Genomic DNA, 19,760 nt, shown 5'->3' with positions numbered 1-19,760 from the left:
ACTAAAAGGTTTCCATCTTTCTCGGTGTACAACATTACAACATCTCACACATGAATGATTAACTATCACAAAAGCAACCTGAGGATTTTATGTGCGACGAAGGTAGATTAATCACACATCAGTTGAGACTAGGGCTGGACCTGTTTGGGTTGATCAATTATGCTGATTTATATGTATGTATTGAAAGGACATTTTGCAAATAATTGTGTCAGGGTGGGCATGCTAGATAAGATTTAATGCAGTAGCTTATAACTTCTGTAAAGTTAAATTTTTTCAACTATGTGTTGGCTTTATTCCATGCCAAATTTACTTGTAATTCAACATTTAGAAACCTTATATTTAGGTGGGAATAATGTAAGGGTTGTGTGTGTGAGAGAGTGTGAAGAATTGATCAAGTGTGTACAACAAGGAGCAACTAGCGACTGGAACTCGTGACTGACTTGCGAGTGGCGACCCGCCAAAATGTGGTACATGTGTGAAGCATGTAGGAAGTTGGAGGGTCACGATAGCTGGATCACTACAGGACAATAAGTACAGTCTGGCCTTTCTGTTAACTGGCAACTGGAACTTGCAACCCATCCCAATCGCAAGTGACTCGCCAATGCACCCTGTTTTGCTGAAAACTAACTTTTCACATTCCATCTCATACCCTACTATAAATACCCTTATACCCACGAAATGTAGAGAGTTTCTAGAGAGAATTTTGAGAGAGAAGCCCTAGAGAAAAACAATATTGATTCATCCATAATCTTATACATTTGATTCTCTAAATTCCTCTACTCTCACCCTCTCCAAAGTCATACCCATGAGAGGATCATAAACCAAATCCTTAGCTCACTAAATTCAGAGCAATGAGAAGGTACTTGGTGTTTAGGAAGCAATTCACGAGAGAACCAATTTATATTGGTTGATGCAATGGGCTAATTATAGGATCTAGTAAGCTAAAGAAGACAAGGTTCGACGTAACCCTATTGGAGCAAGAAGCTTGGAGGGCTTAAGTATATCGGGTAGATTAGGCTTGGAGGGTCTATTGCTATTCATGTATCCCAACTAATTTCTAGTGGCCATTTACCGCTTGGAGGGTGGCGGAGAGGTTTTTTGTCAAAATCTTCAATTTCCTCTTCAATAACACGTGTCGGTGTTGTCTTGTGTTTGCATCTCTCTTTCCCTTACTCGTTGCTTTTAATTACTGCTGTGTTGTGATTAAAATATGACTTAGGGTAGTTTGATAATTTGGGTATTATTTATAGTTCATAGTCCACACATATATTGTTTCAATATAAGCTTGCTTTAAAATTTTGTAATTGGGGGTCTAAACATTCACAAGTGTTTTATACATTTAGTAAGTTTTCAATTGGTATCAAAGTGAGTATGCTTTGATGGATTTCTAAATCCTTAGTATGATCCTTGACCCCTAGGATGGATAGGTCTTAATCCGTCAATGCACCTCCCTTCTTTGATGGGAGTAATTATGCATTTTGAAAAGTGTGTATGCGTGCATTTTTGTGCTCCATTGATGAGAGTGTGTTGGATTCTGTAGAAATTGGTTGGACAAGGCCGGAGGCTGCCAAATCTACTTGGGATAAGGCAATTCTCATAGTGGCTAATGCTAATAACAAGGCACTTAATGCTATATTTTGTGGTGTCTCACCGGATGAATTTCACAGGATATCTCATGTGTCCATTGCTAAGGAGGCATGGAAAATTTTGGAGACTACTTACGAAGGCACCGAGAAGGTGAAGGATACCAAGCTTCAAATGCTTACCACATGGTTTGAAGAATTGAAGATGAGCGAAGATGAATCATTCGACTCTAACTATGGAAAGTTGAATGAAGTGGTAATTAGCAAATTGAACTTGGGTGAGAAGATGGAAGACTCCAAAGTAGTAAGAAAGATTCTCAGATCATTGCCAAAGAGCTTTCGAGCCAAGGCAATCGCCATTGAGGAGAGAAAGGATCTTGATGAGATAAAGGTCCAAGAACTTATCGGCTCTCTTCAAACATATGAGCTATCTCTACCATCTCAAAGGAAGAGCAAATCCCTTGCTCTTAAGACAATCAATGAGAGAATTGAAGCTCAAGATTCCTCAGATGAGGATGAGGTTGAAAACGAGGTGGCGTACCTTGCAAAGGACTTTTGCAAGTTCTTGAAATTCAAAAAGGATGGGAAGTCCTTTGAGAAAGGAAAATTCTCCAATTTCAAGAAAGACAAGAAGGATTTCAAAAGGAAGGATTCCAAAGACTCTTCATCTTCTCAGGTAATGACTTGTTATGAGTGCAACGGGCATGGCCATTTGAAGAAAGAATGCCCCACCTATTTGAAGGTAGGGGTGGCAATTCGTGTTTGCGTGTCGAGTTCATGTCGTGTCAAGTCTTGAGTATTTGATTACATAGGTCAACACTAACCCGACATGTTTATTAAATGGGTCAAGATTCCTCAACTCTAACACGACCCATTTATTAAACGGGTCAGTCGTATCAACCTGTTTATCAGCTTTTATCAAAATGAAAAATAATAATTAATGAAAAAACAAACAAATAAATATTTTTAATATAAAATTCAAAACTAACGAGTAACTGCATCACAAATAATCATTTAAAATTAAAGCATATCCCAATATCACAAATAATCAATCGCAATATGTCAAAGAAAATAAATTACAACAACTAATAAGTTTATATACCAAGAGTTTGAAGGGTATATTGGTAAAATATCATTTAATTAAACGGGTCAGACGGGTTCTATGTGTTCAACACTAACCCAACCCATTTATTAAACGGGTTAGCTGTGTCAACCCAAATATGACATGAACCGTTAAGCCTCAACCCATAACCTGCTAATTTCATGTCGTGTCGTGTCGGGTTCGCGAGTCTTGTCAAATTTTGCCACCCCTATTTGAAGGCAAAGGGTAGAGCTTTTGCTACAACCCTTAGTGATTCAGATAGCTCAAACTGCGATTTTGAAGAAAGCTGTGATGGGGAAGAAAACTACTCCGCTTTCATGGCCATTGCTCCCATAGATTCTTTGGAAGATTTAAGCAATCTAGTGGAAGAGCTTGGTGAGCATACCGAAGTGGAATCTATTGGGGTTGGAGATGAATCCGATGATAATGAAGAAGAGTGTGTCTATGAAGGAACAAATAGATTGCAAGAATGCTACAATGCACTTCTTCAAAAGTGCAGAGAATATGCAAGAGTGGCTAAGGCAGCCATTAGAAAGATGAAGAAAGCCGAAAAGGATTATAAAAGCATCCTCGTGCAGTACAAAGAGACCGATGTGAAGTTGAAGGGTTAAATGAAGAACTCATCAATGCCTATTCTAGGATAAAGTTTCTTGAGCTTGAAATTGTTCAAGAAAATGCCAAAGTAGAGTGTGTTGCTTCCAAGAAACTTGATGAAGTGTTTGCCTATCAAAAGCCCTTTTTGGATAAAAGTGGCTTAGGGTATACCGGAGAAAGTAGCTCAAGCTCTAAAGTGTCTAAGGAAATGAAGTTCGTCAAGGCTGAAGAACCATCAATTCCTCTTGTTGACAATGTAAAATCTGAAAAGAAACCAAATGTGGTGAATTAAATGGTTTTGATGAAGTCTCCCAAGCCAATTGTCACTAAGCCTAAGGCAAGAGGAAAGTCTCTTCCTAAGACACAAAGAGATCCACAAGCTCAACACTATTGCCATCATTGTGGAATCCAAGGGCACATTAAACCAAATTGCTACAAGCTCTAAGCATTGAATAATGCGAATCTTCAAAAGTCAAGAAGACAAGGAAAAGGCAATGGGAAACCCAAGAAACCAAAAGGGCAAGAAGGAGAACCCGTTAAGTGATGTGATGAAGATGATTGACACCATCACCTCATGTTTCGCCAACTTCACCTTAAGGTTTGAGAATCATGGCTTAAGTATCCAATCCTTAAAGGATATCATCCCAAATTCACGTGCCATGTGGATGAAGAAGGGTATTCATCAAGGTAGTCAATACCGTACCGGTACTGGTCATACCGGCTAGTACGTACCATACTGGTATGTTTACTAGTATCGAAATGTCAACGTTTCATACCAGTTTAAATACTGGCCATACTGGCCAATTTCGGACAATACTGGCCCGTACTGGCCGATACAAAAAAAAGTTTTTTTTTTTTTAGTTTTTTAATTTTTGAATTTTTGTTAGGGCAGAATGATAACTTATCTGCGTTAACTTATTAGTATTATTTGTTTTCTTAGTATGCAATGAAAAATTAAGCTTTCTATTTTTTATATTGTGTTTTTTTTTTCTTTTAATTGATGCTAAAGTCTAAAACCATGAATAATTTGTTCTGAATTGAGAAAATGTTTTTTGGTAAAATTTTATATTTATTATAATATATATTTACACACACACACACACACACACACACACACACAGATATATATATATATATATATATATATATATATATATATATATATATATAAAATAACGATAAACCTGAAACGGTATACTGATATTAATCGGTACCGAAATATATCGTTCTACTGGTCAAACCGGTATAGCCTCCAGTACGAGATTGTCTCCCTTGGTACTCATGCATAAGCATTATAACATATCCATCCATTAATTCTTTCTATATAATGTGACATTGTTGGTTGTTTGCTTATTTTGCATTCTAGCATGTTTTTTTATGTTTAAAAGTTTTGGTTGTTTGTTGTTTGTTTTTTATCATTCTTTTCTTGCTTTGTGTCAAAAATCCAAAAACACATAAAAAGTATAAAATCCAAAAAGTTTGATCGGTAGTGTTGTGCATTGTCATATGCATGTTTAGCCTTGTACCTCCATACTAATGACTTTGTGCATTAATGAGCTTGTATCTTTGTGGGAAACATCTTGACACCTATGTGATTGTTGTAAATAGATCTTCAAACTTGTCATTAATGATTAGTCAATAGTTTTGTTGATCTTGAGGTATGCGTAGACTTGTGCCTATATCTCTTCCCACTTTTTTTTTTTTTTTTGCTTTATAGCTCAACCAATATCAAATCTCGAAAAGAGATAAAGAGCTGAAAAAGCTATTGCACAAACTAGTATTTGACTAGGAAAAAGGGAAAGCGGCATGTATTTAAATTGTATGGTGCCAAATGCCAAAGGCTTACTTATCAAATTGAAATATCAAAAATTTCAAGCATCGATCTCAAAAAGAGATGTAATGATCAAAACTAAATAAGCCAAATGAAAAGCTTCTAACTCAATGTAATCAATTTTATGTGGGAGGTAATATATGTTCATTTCTACAATTGAGATAGGTCACTCTACTTAGTGCTAGTTGTGTATGACATGGTGTAATCGATCATTGAAGCTTCATATTAGACTAAGGACTATCTCATGTTTGATACCCACTCACATCACACATGTCTATGTTCAATGAATTCCTTATTCATTTGTGTGATTGTATTTGATTAAATGTGATGTACATACTCAAGCATTTGTTGATCAAACCCAAAAATATTTTTGAGTATTTTAGTTGATTTGGAAAGTTTTTTGTTTCGAAAAATTTCACAAAAATCCAAAAAATTTGCAACTCTGTATTTTGGCCACTCACTCGCGAGTCACGGGTTTTCAAGCTCCAATCACGAGCTTATCCAGAAGGTTTTCACGACTCACTGGCAAGTGAGAACTCAAGTCACGAAAAAGACTTAGAATTTTTTTTTTCAAAATCTAGACTTTTGGCAACTCATTTTGGCAACTCATTCGAGAGTCACAAGGTCATCCAGAAGCATTCGCGACTCACTGGCGAGTGTAAGTCCTAGTCGCAAAAAAGACTTAGATCAATTTTTCAAAATCTGGGTTTAAGGGATTTTGGCAACTCACTTGATGACTCACTCACGAGTTAGTTGAGTCGTGAAAAATGCGTGTTTTGCAAAAATTGGGATAAAAATCAGACTGTTTTTCAAAATTTTTCATTTTCCCTCGCATCACGTGCATGCCTCTTCGTCTTCTCCGCCTCTCCCTCTCTTAAAACCACTATTTTCACTCCAAAAACCTTCATTTTTCTCTTCAATCTTCACTCCAAATCCAAGAAAAGGTATGGGTCTTCACTGCTTTATACTTTATTTCAAGTTTAAAGCATTATATTTCATGGATTTATTGTTTTTGTTGAGATAATGAAATATTGTTGATGAACATGGGTATTTGTTGTGTTTGGTGAAATTATCATATGGGTTTTGTTGAGAATGATGGTATGATGCTTGTTTTACATGTTTTTACTACATGCTCATGCATTATACGATGTCTTGTGTTGTGGAGTGCATATCATCTTGTTGAGAAAATGTCTATTTAGATGTTTTTTTGTGCAATGTTGGACTCTGTTGAGTACAATATTTTGGGATAATCATGTTTCCATGTTTGGAAAAACTAATGGTTATGTGTTTTCACACTTTGCCCTTTGCATGTTTTCATGCCTCTTATGTGCATATTTTTTCATATGATGCACACACATACAATCTTTAACATGTTGAGTATTTAATGCCATGACTCTATCATGCTTTGATGCTTAGCATCTTCACTTGTCAATTTTTTTTAATTGCTCTTTAAATTTCAGTTTTTAGGGTTTAATTCACAGTGTATGTTTTTGGTACTAACTTGTTGCTAATCAAGTTTGTTGCCGTTTATTGTGCTCTGTTTTTGTGGAATTTGCTACTATGTTTTGTACATGGCTCCACGAAAAATTGTTGCTCAACATGGTGATAAGAGAAAGCGCCTTAACAACATCCTGTTTTGTTCCCCTCAACACTTTGAGAGATATGCCGCTCAATTTGAAACAACTCCAATCAATCAAGAGTGACATGTGAATCTTGTAGATCTCAAGGATTCCTTCATTCCTAGCTATTTTGAAGGATGAGGCTGGGACAGACTTCTTAGTGGATTCCACGGTATTTGTGAACCGTTGATCAGAGAACTCTATGCTAATGTGTCCCTCAAAGAGGATCACATAGAGTGTTGGGTTAGAGGTTGTCAATTCACTCTTGACATTAATGACATTGATGCTATACTTGGACTTGGAGAACATGATCATGAAGTGTTCATTCCGTTCAAGGACAAAATGATCTCTCTAGAAATTGTGTAACATCACATTGGTGGCTATAGGGAAGGAAGAAGCCTCAACACAACATCCTTTCCTCCGAATTTAAGATGCCTAGCATATATCATGCTATTCAACTTGTATCCGGTCAAGAAGTTGTCCACCATCAACAATGCTAGAGCCATATTCCTCATGGAGCTTCGTGAGAAATCCTACATTGACATCGATGCACACGTGTATAGCATCATTACTGAGTCCACAAAGACAACCTCAAGTTCAAAGCTTGTTGTCCCAAGTCTTATAATGAGGATCCTTCATGAAAATAGTGTGGAAACTCCACAAACCATAAGTCTAATGCCTTAAGCTCCTTCCATTAACTCTCAAACAATCTCATGAAGTAAAGTTAGACTTCCTGGAGATGAACAAGGTGAAGAGACTAAAGAAGCATCTCATGCTAATACAGAGACTAAAGTAGAAGGACAAAAACCTCTCCCAAGACATAGTGGTGGTCGAGGTAGGAGCAAAGCATCACCGTCTTCATCAGTCCCTCTCAATGCTTTTCAGATCATACTTGAGAAGATTGATGGTCTTCGGGATGTGGCAAATGAGCATTCCAATAGCCTTGTAGCTATCCAGGACCAAATCAACTTGTTGGCAGCCAAGTTTGACAGCTTCACTCACTAGCCATAGCCTTTTGGCCATTCTGGTCAAAAATGGGTACTATCAGGTAGCTCTTGAAGGGGAGCTTATCTTGAGGGGGAGAACTTTGGTTTTAGATTATGATTTTTATAGCTTTTTATGGTTTTCATAGTACTTTATTTCAGTACTTTACGGTTTTAGTATTTTGGTTTTAAAATACTTGGATACTTGGATATTTTGTGTTATGGTTTCTTGGATATTTTAGCTATTTAGAATATGTTTTTATATGTACCCTTGCTTATGTAGCTTAGTATTTTGTTAATGTTTGCATTTTCTCTTTAGTACTATTGTGCCCATGTTGGATCTTCTATCCTTGATACAATTCAAACCTAATGCTTCATGCTTTAGTGTTCTTGCATCGATTGAGTGTTGGACATGCAAATGATACTTTGCATTAATCTTATTTGCTTGCATGTCCAGATGTTCATTTACTTTGTAAATATTCATTGTAGTCATTATTTATAGTGATTGTTCGTGTATGGTCAAGTTATGCTTCTTTGTCATATTAATAATTACTTGATCGCATTGTGCTTGCTCTATATGCATTCTAAGTTTACCGCTAACAATAAACTTAATGGTTGCATTTTGTGATATTGTTTTCAGGAGACTTGTTCATATGGTTCAAGAGCTTCACAGATCTAGAATTAGGTGTGAGTGATTTTTGGCTACTGTTCCCAACTCTCGCTTTAAGTCTAGAGTCTATTTTAGGGTTTTGTCACAGAATAGCCAAAGGGGGAGATTGCAAAGTTGAATTTATTCAACTATGTGTTGGCTTTATTCCATGCCAAATTTGCTTGTAATTCAACATTTAGAAAGCCTATATTTAGGTGGGCATAATGTAATGGTTGTGTGTGTGAGAGTATGAAGAATTGATCAAGTGTGTGCAACAAAGAGCAACTGGCAACTGACTCATGAATGACGACCCGCCAACTGGAACTCACAACTCATCCCAATCGCAAGTGACTCGCTAGTGCACCCTGTTTTGCTAAAAACTGACTTTTCACATTCCATCTCAACTATAAATACCCTTATACCCATGAAATGTAGAGAACTTCTAGAGAGAATTTTGAGAGAGAAACACTAGAGAAAAACAAGATTGATTCATCCACAATCTTATAATTTGATTCTTCAAATTCCTTTACTCTCACCCTCTCCATTGTCATACCCATGAGAGGATCATAAACCAAATCCTCACCTCACCAAATTCAGAGTAGTGAGAAGGTACTTGGAGTTTGGGAAGCAGTTCATGAGAGAACCAATTCATATTGGTTGATACAATGGGCTAATTACGGGGTTCGGTAAGCTAGAGAAGACAAGGTTCGGTGTAACATTGTTGTAGCAAGAAGCTTGGAGGGCTTAGGTGCATCGGGTAGATTAGGCTTGGAGGGTCTATTGCTATTCATGTATCCCAACCGATTTTCTAGTGGATCATTTACCACTTGGAGGGCAGTGGAGAGGTTTTTTGTCGAGTTCTTCGGTTTTCTCTTCGATAACACGTGTCGATGTTATCTTGTGTTTGCATCTCTCTTTCCCTTACTCTATGCTTTTAATTACTGCTGTGTTGTGATTAAAATATGGTTTAGAGTAGTTTGCATATTTGGGTATTGCTTATAGTTCATATTCCACACAAACATTGTATGAATATAAGCTTGCTTTGAAATTTTGTAATTGGGGGTCTAAACATTTACAAGTGTTTTATACACTTACTGAGTTTTCAACTTCAAAACACATGATAAAATCAGTGTTGTACTCTGATGCAAAATAAGAGGGAATGAATATTACATTACACCGGAGAATATCTACATAGAGTGTTGGAAAAATATGGTTTGTATCTTATACAAAACATACGCAAAGAAAAATTAACGGATCTACTTCATTCGCAATTGATAACATGCACTACATGTAAATATCAGAATTTAAGAATAAGAGAGCATACCTTGAAGTGGTGAAATTCAAAACAAAGATCAGAAGCACTTAGGAACACTTTTAATCATCACTCCAATTTCACTAACGCCCAAAAAGTGTGGTCTCTCGATCAATTCGAGGGAGAATAAGAGAATGACTTTCTCTCACACATACATTCTATTTCATAATGATGTCTCATCATAATATTCTGTATGTTTCTTACATTGTATCTAACTGATTATCTAATTGGGCTATCCTTTTGGGCCTTCCCAATTGGGCTTAAGTGTGTGGCTTGGAGTGGGACCAAAAGGGATCAATAAGACACTAGCTCCAATGAGCATTGGGTTTTTCTGTCAACTCTTGCCAAGTCCAAAGTTACCATTAACTATATTTAATACCATTATATAAATATAGTTTCACTAAATTACATCCCAAGACTTTATTGTACATGGAACCCCTTCATAAAATATTCGTAGTAATACAAAGTCATGAAAGTAAACTGTCACTTTGAAAATTACTAAATCTTAATTCCTTGAGTACCTGGTTTAATCCTTTAAGATATTCATCATATATTTATGAAATTCAATTCCATAAATATATATTTAGTAACTCCTTACTAAAGTGGTTAGGCCGAATAGCCAAATCTATTAAACTTATCTCAATGGTATATTTTATATCTCCGTCAAAAGACCATGAATTCTATCTTGAGAATATATGTTCTATCAACACTAAATATGGCTGCTTAACATACTGAGGTTTTGATCGTAACTTTAGATCTCACTCCTGATATATCAAAGCAACATATACTTCATGATCAGGTCCATTATCCTCTTAGGATTAAGAGTTCATGTAAATAGAAATCGTGAGATTTATTATTCATTTAATAGTCGTTAGGAGAATAATAAATCCCACAGTGATATAGCTCAATATGTTTTAACTCTTAAAACATATCAACATACCAACTAGAAATCTCTATTTCCATGATCAAGACAAGTCATCTTAGTTAATATGTTATAGTCTTCGCGGATGAAATGTCCAATTTCATCACCGACTACGAACTAAAATTCTGAGTTTACAAAGAACTTGTGATTTATATCTTTTGTGATTTTTCAAATAAATCACATACTATGCATCTCATGGACTATATGATAATATCACAATATTCATGTTACCATTATTTTTAGATAATAATAAAACAACTTTATTAATCACAACATTAAGCCATACATAATATCATACATAGCATTATACAATAGGATTTAAGGGCACTAATCCTAACAATCTCCCACTTGCCCTAAAGACTATTGTGCACTAATCTAACTCCCATCTCCTCCAAATGTGACTCAAAAGTCCTTTGGGGCAAGGCTTTGGTAAAGGGATCTGCTAGATTCTTTGCACTTTTAATCTTTGCTACTACTACATCTCCACGAGCACCTATGTCTCGAATATTGTGGTACTTTCTCTCTATGTGCTTTCCTTTCTTGTGATTCCTTGGATCCTTGGATTGTGTAACCGCTCCATTATTGTCACAGAACAATGTGATAGGAACTTGCTCAATTCTTACAACACCAAGAAATGAATTTCTTGAGCCAAACAGCTTCCTTTGCCGCTTTACAAGCAGCAATATATTCGACTTCCATGGTGGAGTCGGCAATACAAGATTGCTTAACACTCCTCCAACTTATGGCTCCACCTCCCAAGGTGAACACACAACTTGAAGTGAACTTTCTAAAATCAAGATCTGATTGAAAATCTGAATCTGTATAACCAATAGGTATCAAATCGTCACTATGGTAAACAAACATATAATCTCTCGTTCTCGTTAGATACGTGAGAATATACTTTACAGCTTGCCAATGTTTAAGTCCTAGATTTGATTGATATCGGCTGACTTTGCCAATTGAATAACAAATATCCGACCTAGTACAAAGCATGACATACATGAGACTTCCTACTACAGAAGCATAAGGTACTTGTCTCATCATGTTTTCTTCCTCAAGAGTCTTAGGCCTTTAGTCATCTAACAGAGGAACTCCATGTCTAAAAGGAAGTAATCATTTCTTGGAGTTTTGCATGCTAAACCATTTTAGAACATTATCTATATATCTAGCATGTGATAAACCTAACATCTTATTCTTGCAATCTAGCCAAAGCTTGATCCCTAGAATATACTTATCTATATATCCAGCTTGTGATAAACTTAACATCTTATTCTTGCGATCTCGCCAAAGCTTGATCCCTAGAATATAGTTAGCTTTACCCAAGTCCTTCATATCAAATTGGCTTGACAACCAAACATTTATCGATGACATTACCCCTACATCATTTCCAATGAGTAGAATATCATTAACATAAAGCACTAGAAACATTACTACTTTATCTTTATGTCTCTTGTACACACATGGTTCATCTAGACTTTGCTCAAAACCAAATGACTTAATTGCTTGATCAAATCTAATGTTCCATGACCTAGATGCTTGCTTAAGTCCATAAATGGACCTTTTCAACTTGCATACCATATGCTTTTGTTTCTTTGCTATGAAACCTTCAGGTTGCATCATGTATATTTCTTCTTCAAGATTGCCATTAAGAAATGCAATCTTGACATCCATTTGCCAAATCTCATAATCATAATGAGCAGCAATGGATAAGAGAATTATGATAGATTTAAACATTGCTACTGGTGAAAAGGTTTCATCATAATCAATACCTTCTTTTTGTGTATACCCTTTTGCCACTAGTCTTGCTTTAAAGGTTTCAACCTTTCCATTTACAAGATCCCAAACTTGATTGGTATACATTGAAGCTAATTCAGATTTCATAGCTTGGACCCAATGATTTGCATCTATATCATTCATTGCTTCATCATAAGTGTAAGGATCAGTTTCAACCTCTTCTGAGATAGCTTCATAAGTTTCTCCCAGACCTATAAATCTTATAGGTGGCCTTACATTCCTCTCACTACAACGAGGCACCTATGTACTAAACATCTCATGAGTAGCATCTTGTGGTGTATCCAATATAGCCACATCATACCTAGTTTCATCCATTGGTTGTTCAATTACAGGTTCATTCATTTCAGCCAAAACAACTCTACTTCTAGGAGTAAAATTATTCATATAGTTATTTTCAAAAAATTTAGCATTTGTACTAACAAAAACTTTGTTATCATTACAACTATAGAATAAATAACCCCTAGTTTCTTTTGGATAACCCACAAGCAAACATACTTTTGATTTTGATTCCAACTTATCAAGCTTCCCCTTTAGCACATATGCTGGACAACCCCAAATGTGGAGATGTCTCATACTAGGCTTACACCTAATCCACAATTCCATGGGTGTTTTAGGAACAGATTTTGATGGAACTAAATTTAAAAGATGCATTATTGTATCTAAGGCATACCTCTAAAAGGAAATTGGTAAAGTTGAGTAACTCATAATGGACCTAACCATTTCCAAAAGAGTCCTATTCCTTCTCTTCACTACACCATTTTGTTGAGGAGTTCCAGGTGTAGCCAATTGGGATACAATCCCATTCTGAATTAGGTAATCCTTGAAATCCCTAAGAAGGTATTCACCACCTTGATCAGATCGAATGGCCTTTATGCGTTTACCTAATTGATTCTTAACTTCAGCCCTAAACTCTTTGAACTTGTCAAAGGTTTCGGACTTCCGTCTCATTAGGTACACATAACCATATCTTGAGTAATCATCTGTAAAAGTGATGAAGTACTCATAACCTCCTTTTGTTTGGGTTGACATAGGACCACAAACATCTATATGAACTAATTCAAGGAATTCTTGGGCTCTTCAACCTTTTGCATTAAAAGGTCGTTTGGTCATTTTACCCAAACGCATTAAAAGGTCGTTTGGTCACTAAGAGTCCATCTTTGATCAACTTTTGAATTCTATTTGGATTAATATGATCCAAATGCAAGTGCCAAAGATATGCGTCATTAGTAGAAGGAAACTTTCTCTTTAATGATTTTACGTGAGAGTTATCATCTAATTCAAAATTATATAATTCATGCTTATCAAGAGTTAAAATATAAAGACCATCCACAATATTGCTAGAACAGATAAACATTTTATCCTTCTTTACTACAACATTGTCTTTTAGGATAACACAATACCCATGCTTACCTAAATAAGTTGCAAAAATTAAATTCCTACAAAAATTAGGTACATACAGACAATATTACAATTTTAAAACTCCAGAATTAAAGCATAAATTAAACATTCCAACACATACAATCGGAATCCTGCTCCCATCAACCAAAGTAAGAAATAGTTCTTTCTCATTCAACTTTCTGGTCTCCTGGAACCCTTGCAAAGAATTGCAGATATGATTAATACAACTTGAATCCACACACCAAGAATCTGTAGGATTCCGTACTAAATATATTTCAAGAAAAAATGAACTTTTCATACCCTTATTCTTGGCAGCTTTGAAAATTGGACAATTCCTCTTCCAATGTCCTTTCTCACCACAATGGAAACACTTTCCTTTGATTTTTCCCTTATTGGCAACTCCTAAGGCAATTTGTTTACCATCTTGCTTGGTGAAGTCCTTCTTCTTCTTTTTACCTTTGCCTTTCGACTTAGGTTAAGAAGAAGAACCTTCAACCATATTGGCTTCAACATTGGAAGTACCAAGAATGCCTTCCGCCGCCACTAACTCATTCATTAATTCAGACAATGAATAAATCTTTTTATTCATGTTACAATTAAGTCTGAATTCCTTGAATGATTCTAGTAGTGACTGGAGTATCATATCCACTTGGGATTCTCCATTAATGTCGGCACCTAAAACTTCCAATGTATTCAGATTAGAGATCATCTAAGACAATGCTCCCTCATTGAAGTACCTTCAGCCATTTTGGTATTATAAATTTGTCTCATAGTTTCTTGCCTTGTAGAACGGCCTTACTTACCAAACATCTCCTTCAAACTTAGCATAATGTCCGAAACTAGTTCTACATCCTGCATTTGATGTTGTAGAACATTTGAAATAGATGTTAGGATATAGCATTTGGCCATCTCATTAGATTTCTATCAACGATCATATCGCTGTTTTTCCTTAAGAGAAGCATCTAATGTAGGAAATTTAGGACAAGGTTGAGTAAGCACATACTTGTGCTCTTCAGCTGTAAGAACAATGTCCAAATTTCTTTTCTAGTCAACATAGTTGGATCCAGTCAGTTTGTTTTGGTTAAGAATAGCAACAAGTGGGCTAAATGATGTCATGATTAAAATCTGAAAAAAAAAATGAATATAATAAGTAAACTGGACCTTATCAATTTAGCATACAAACATATAGTATGGAACCTTAATAAAACCATAATATAAAATATGTAACAACAACCCAATCCCATGTTTAAAACTCCTTGGTAGCAAGAAAATTATAAACACTATGATTGATTGAGAACTATTCTCATTATTAGTGCTATCATGATAACTCTTATCAAACACTAATAATATGCCATGTTCACTTTAGCCTCTAAGTAATAATGACATAGCTCCGTGGGGAGGTTAACATTAAACTTACTCTAGTATGCACCATTGCCTAAAATCTATGTGAGTCATTAAGTAACTCTACGGTAGCATGGTCGTTCTTAATGTAAAACACATATCATCCATCATTAAGAAGTTTAATCTGTAGTCCCATGATTTAAACACCCTCCAATGGGAGCAAGGCATATACACCAAGGCGAGGTGCTTGATCACACTACTATAAACCGATAATGGAGGCTGTGAGATTCAATCCTTGTATCTCTCTCCCATTAGATATTTTAAAATAAAGGTATTTATTTAGAAATCATGTGTAATCTAATCACACACAGCCTTGCACTTTTTTATTTGAAAACACTTAGAAAATTTTAAAATTTTTCTTTCTTTCGATCGATCGAATGTGCCCCTTGATCGATCGAAAAAATTAAAAATTTGAACCTGACAATCTACCTGGTTCAATCGGTACTCGATCACTGCTCGATCGATCGTAAAAATAAAATTCGATCAATCGACTAGCAATCAAATATCAATCGAATCAAGCAGATTGGCCACCAATTCACTCGATCGATCGAAAGCAATTTTTGACCGATCGAAACACGTGAACTACGAATTTCCAGAATTTTTTGAAGGTAGTTTTCAATCGTTTTTCATGAACAAACAACCATCATATGAACATAATAGACAAAGATTGATATCAAAACTGAATTCCATTGATGTTAAAGCCTTAAAATTCAAATTAATATACTTAATATCAAACTTAAACAACCTCATAACATCAATATCAATTTTCATCAAAACATAATTTCAATCAACCATGTAGAAAATCAATTGCATAACTTTCTAACATCATGAAACTATCATCTTGATTTCAAAACTCACAAAACATGTTATATAGTTCGAAATTGAAGACTGCTCTGATACCAATTGTTGGAAAAATATGGTTTGTATCTCATACAATACATACGCAACGGAAAATTAACGGATTTACTTCATTCGCAATTGATAACATGCACTACGTAAATTTCAGAATTTAAGAACAAGAGAGCATACCTTGAAGCGGTGAAATTTAAAACAAAGATCAGAAGCACTTGGGAACACTTTTAATCTTCACTCCAATTCTACTAACACCCAAGAAGTGTGGTCTCTAGATCAGTTCAAGGGAGAATGAGAGAATGACTTTCTCTCACACATACATTCTATTTCATAATGATGTCTCATCATAATATTCTGTATGTTTCTTACCTTGTATCTAACTGATTATCTAATTAAGCTAGCCTTTTAGGCCTTCCCAATTGGGCTTAAGTGTGTGGCTTGGAGTGAGACCAAAAGGGATCAATAAGACACTAGCTCCAATGGGCCTTGGGCTTTTCTGTCAACTCTTGACAAGTCCAAAGTTACCATTAACTATATTTAATACCACTATATAAATATAGTTGCACTCTAGGCTTTATTTATAAATCATATCCCAAGACTTTATTGTGCATGCAACCCCTTCATTAAATATTCGTAATAATACAAAGTCATGAAAGTAGAATACCACTTTGAAGATTAATACATCTTAATTCCTTGAGTACCCGGTTTAATCCTTTAAGATATTCATCATATATTTATGAAATCCAATTCCATAAATATATACTTTAGTAACTCCTTACTAAAGTGGTTAGGCCTAACACTCTAAGTAACCAAACTCATTAAACTTATCTCAAGGGAATATTTTATATCTCCGTCAAGAGACCATGAATTCCATCTTGAGAATATATGTTCCATCAACACTAAATGTGGCTGCTCAACATACTGAGATTTTGATAGTCACTTTAAATCTCACTCCTGATATATCAAAGCAACCTATACTTTATGATCAGGTCCATTATCCTTTCAGGATTAAGAGTTCATGTAAATAGAAATTGTGAGATTTATTATTCATTTAACAGTCCTTAGGAGAATAATAAAGTTCACAGTGGTCCAATTTAATATGTTTTAACTTTTAAAACATATCAACATACCAACTAGAAATCTTCATTTCCATTATCAAGACAAATCATCTTAGTTGATATGTTATAGTCTTCGCAAATGAAATGCTTAATTTCATCACCGACTACAAACTAAAATTTTGAGTTTACAAAGAACTTGTGATTTATGTCTTCTGTGATTTTTCACATAAATCACATACCATGCATCTCATGGACTATATGATAGTGTCTCAATATTCATGTTACCATTATCTTTAGATAATAATAAAACAACCTTATTAATCACAATATTAAGTCATACATAATATCATACATAGTATTATACAATAGGATTTAAGGGCACTAATCCTAACAATCTCCCACTTGCCCTAAAGACTATTGTGCACTAATCTAACTCCCATCTCCTCCAAATGTGACTCGAAAGTCCTTTGGGGCAAGGCTTTAGTAAAGGGATCCGCTAGATTCCTTGCACTATCAATCTTTGCTACTACTATATCTCCACGAGCAACTATGTCTCGAATGATGTGGTACTTTTTCTCTATGTGCTTTCCTTTCTTGTGATTCCTTGGATCCTTGGATTGTGCAACCGCTCCACTATTGTCGCAGAACAATGTGATAGGAACTTGCTTAATTCTCACAACACCAAGATCAAACCAACAAACTAATGTAGCATATTAAAATTGTGCCAAAGATATAAAAACAAAGAATATAGTAATTCTTCAATAACAAAGCAATCAACTGTTTATTCTAAATATACATGTACTTCTGCCTTCTACATTCTTTATCAATTCAATCGACTCTAGAGCAGTGCAATTGATGCTAGGCACAAGATTAACATAAGCCCAATTTGATTATGTCTTTCAATGGCAGAAGAACTATCAACTCCACAAACAACTTGAATGGAATACAGTGAAATACCATTAGGTTGAAATAGCCCAAAATTTCTCACAGATGTGGGTCCAGACTTCATATTTTCATTAAACAACACAAAAATATACACATCTAAATCCAAATTCGGCCTCAATGGTGTCACTTTGTTTTGAGCTACCATTCTAATCAATTTGCCATTATACTTAGCTGCATTATCAAGTGTAGCACCAACTTCATCAACATCTCCGTTTGATGGCCAATCAGTCTCTGAGACACTAATAGAGATCCCATTATAACCCAACATAGATATTGCAAAATAAACCGAATCAATCTGTGCAAATAACATGTTGTCATAGAAGAGATTGGTAGTTGGATCTTCAAACCCTTTATTTGGCTCAAAAAGAACATAATCAAGTGGAATTTCCTTTGAACCCCTGTATGCAAAAAAAGGGTACATATTAGCATAAATTTTTGAACCCGTTTGCACATGGAAGTTCAAGATTCCATGCATATATCCCATTAATTCTTGCATAAAAGCTCCAGCCGATGGAGGATAAGAAAATTCCATGATATCAAAGGAATGTGCCATGGGTACGCTAATACTTTTTGTTAGGTTCATGTGTTTTGGTATTGTCAAACCATACCAAATTATGTGTCTTTTATTAAGTTTTGATGTGTTTTAAAGTTGTAATTGAAGACTAAGTTGAAGACACAGAGTTTGCTCAAGAAAAACACTTCGTCAACACTTTTTCAGCATGTGCCTCAATAGTAGCTTGATAGATTGAGATTTTGTTCTTGATAGAAGCTTGATAGCAGCTCAATAGATCGAGCTTCATGGATCAGCAAAAAATAGCAATACAAAAAAGCCCATAACTTATTCGTTTGAAACCCGAACTAAGATCCGTTTGAACCGGTATTTAAAGGACATTATAAGTCATCCATTAAAAGGTTTTTTAAAGAGAGAAACTCTCCATTTATGGAGATAGGGTTTTGTAACCAAGTTTTCTCTATTTCACAAAACCAAAGAGTTTCAAAGTAGATCTAAAGATTCCATTGGTGAAGAAGCTGAAGTCATAGCAACCACCATAGACTTGGTACTATGAGAAAAACCTTCAAGAGGTTCTTGAAGTTAGTTGGAGGTTCCAATTGTGATTGTGGGTGGAGCGTTCATATATTGGAGAGTTTAGAGGTTCTGAAGTGGTAGAAGGTTTTTGCTGTAAGTTCATCTACTAGGATTTTAGAGTCTAGGGACAAAGATTTTATACTAGATCTGAAACTTCTCTTTATTATAGTGGATTGCTTTTGGGAAGGTTTCCTCCCAGGTTTTTTATTGTGAAACTAGTTTATTTCATTGGTTTTCCTAAGTCATCATTTTTTGTCTTATTTACTATTCCATTGTGCATAATATTGATATGAAATTGATGTTTGTTTGTTTGAACAAGGATTATTCATGATAGATCTAATTAACAACTTTGTTTTAAAACTTGTTAATTCTATCAACCAAGTTCTAAATTGCTAAGGAAGCATTGACCATTCTTGAGACCATCTATGAAGGTACTAAGGCAGTGGAGACTGTTAAGCATCAAAGACTCACTAGCAATTTTGAAGAAATAAGGATGGAGGAAGACGAGACCTTTGATGAGTTCTATGTTAAACTCAAGGATATTGTGAACTCTATCTTCAATCTTGGAGAATCTACAGCAGAACCCATAATTGTTATAAAAATCCTTAGGTCCCTACCTAAAATATTCCG

The 19,760-nt window shown here is 35.2% G+C and overlaps 1 protein-coding gene across 1 annotated transcript; it reads right to left on the bottom strand.

Annotated features, from left to right (window-relative positions):
* Positions 1-17,936: 17,936 nt before the first annotated feature.
* On the bottom strand, positions 17,937-18,626 carry LOC142631146 (glucan endo-1,3-beta-glucosidase 10-like). Its single transcript, XM_075805238.1, has one exon. The coding sequence runs from the start codon at positions 18,624-18,626 to the stop codon at positions 17,937-17,939; it is 690 nt and encodes a 229-aa protein (XP_075661353.1).
* Positions 18,627-19,760: the final 1,134 nt, after the last annotated feature.

Source organism: Castanea sativa, chromosome 4 (assembly GCF_040712315.1).
Source record: "Castanea sativa cultivar Marrone di Chiusa Pesio chromosome 4, ASM4071231v1".
Taxonomy (NCBI): domain Eukaryota; kingdom Viridiplantae; phylum Streptophyta; class Magnoliopsida; order Fagales; family Fagaceae; genus Castanea; species Castanea sativa.
The sequence above is the reverse complement of the archived record's forward strand: the minus strand, read 5'-3'. Positions and strand labels throughout refer to the sequence as shown.

Coding starts and splice junctions, on each gene's coding strand:
- LOC142631146 (XM_075805238.1), bottom strand. CDS start 18,626: ATGAACCTAACAAAAAGTATTAGCGTACCCATGGCACATTCCTTTGAT.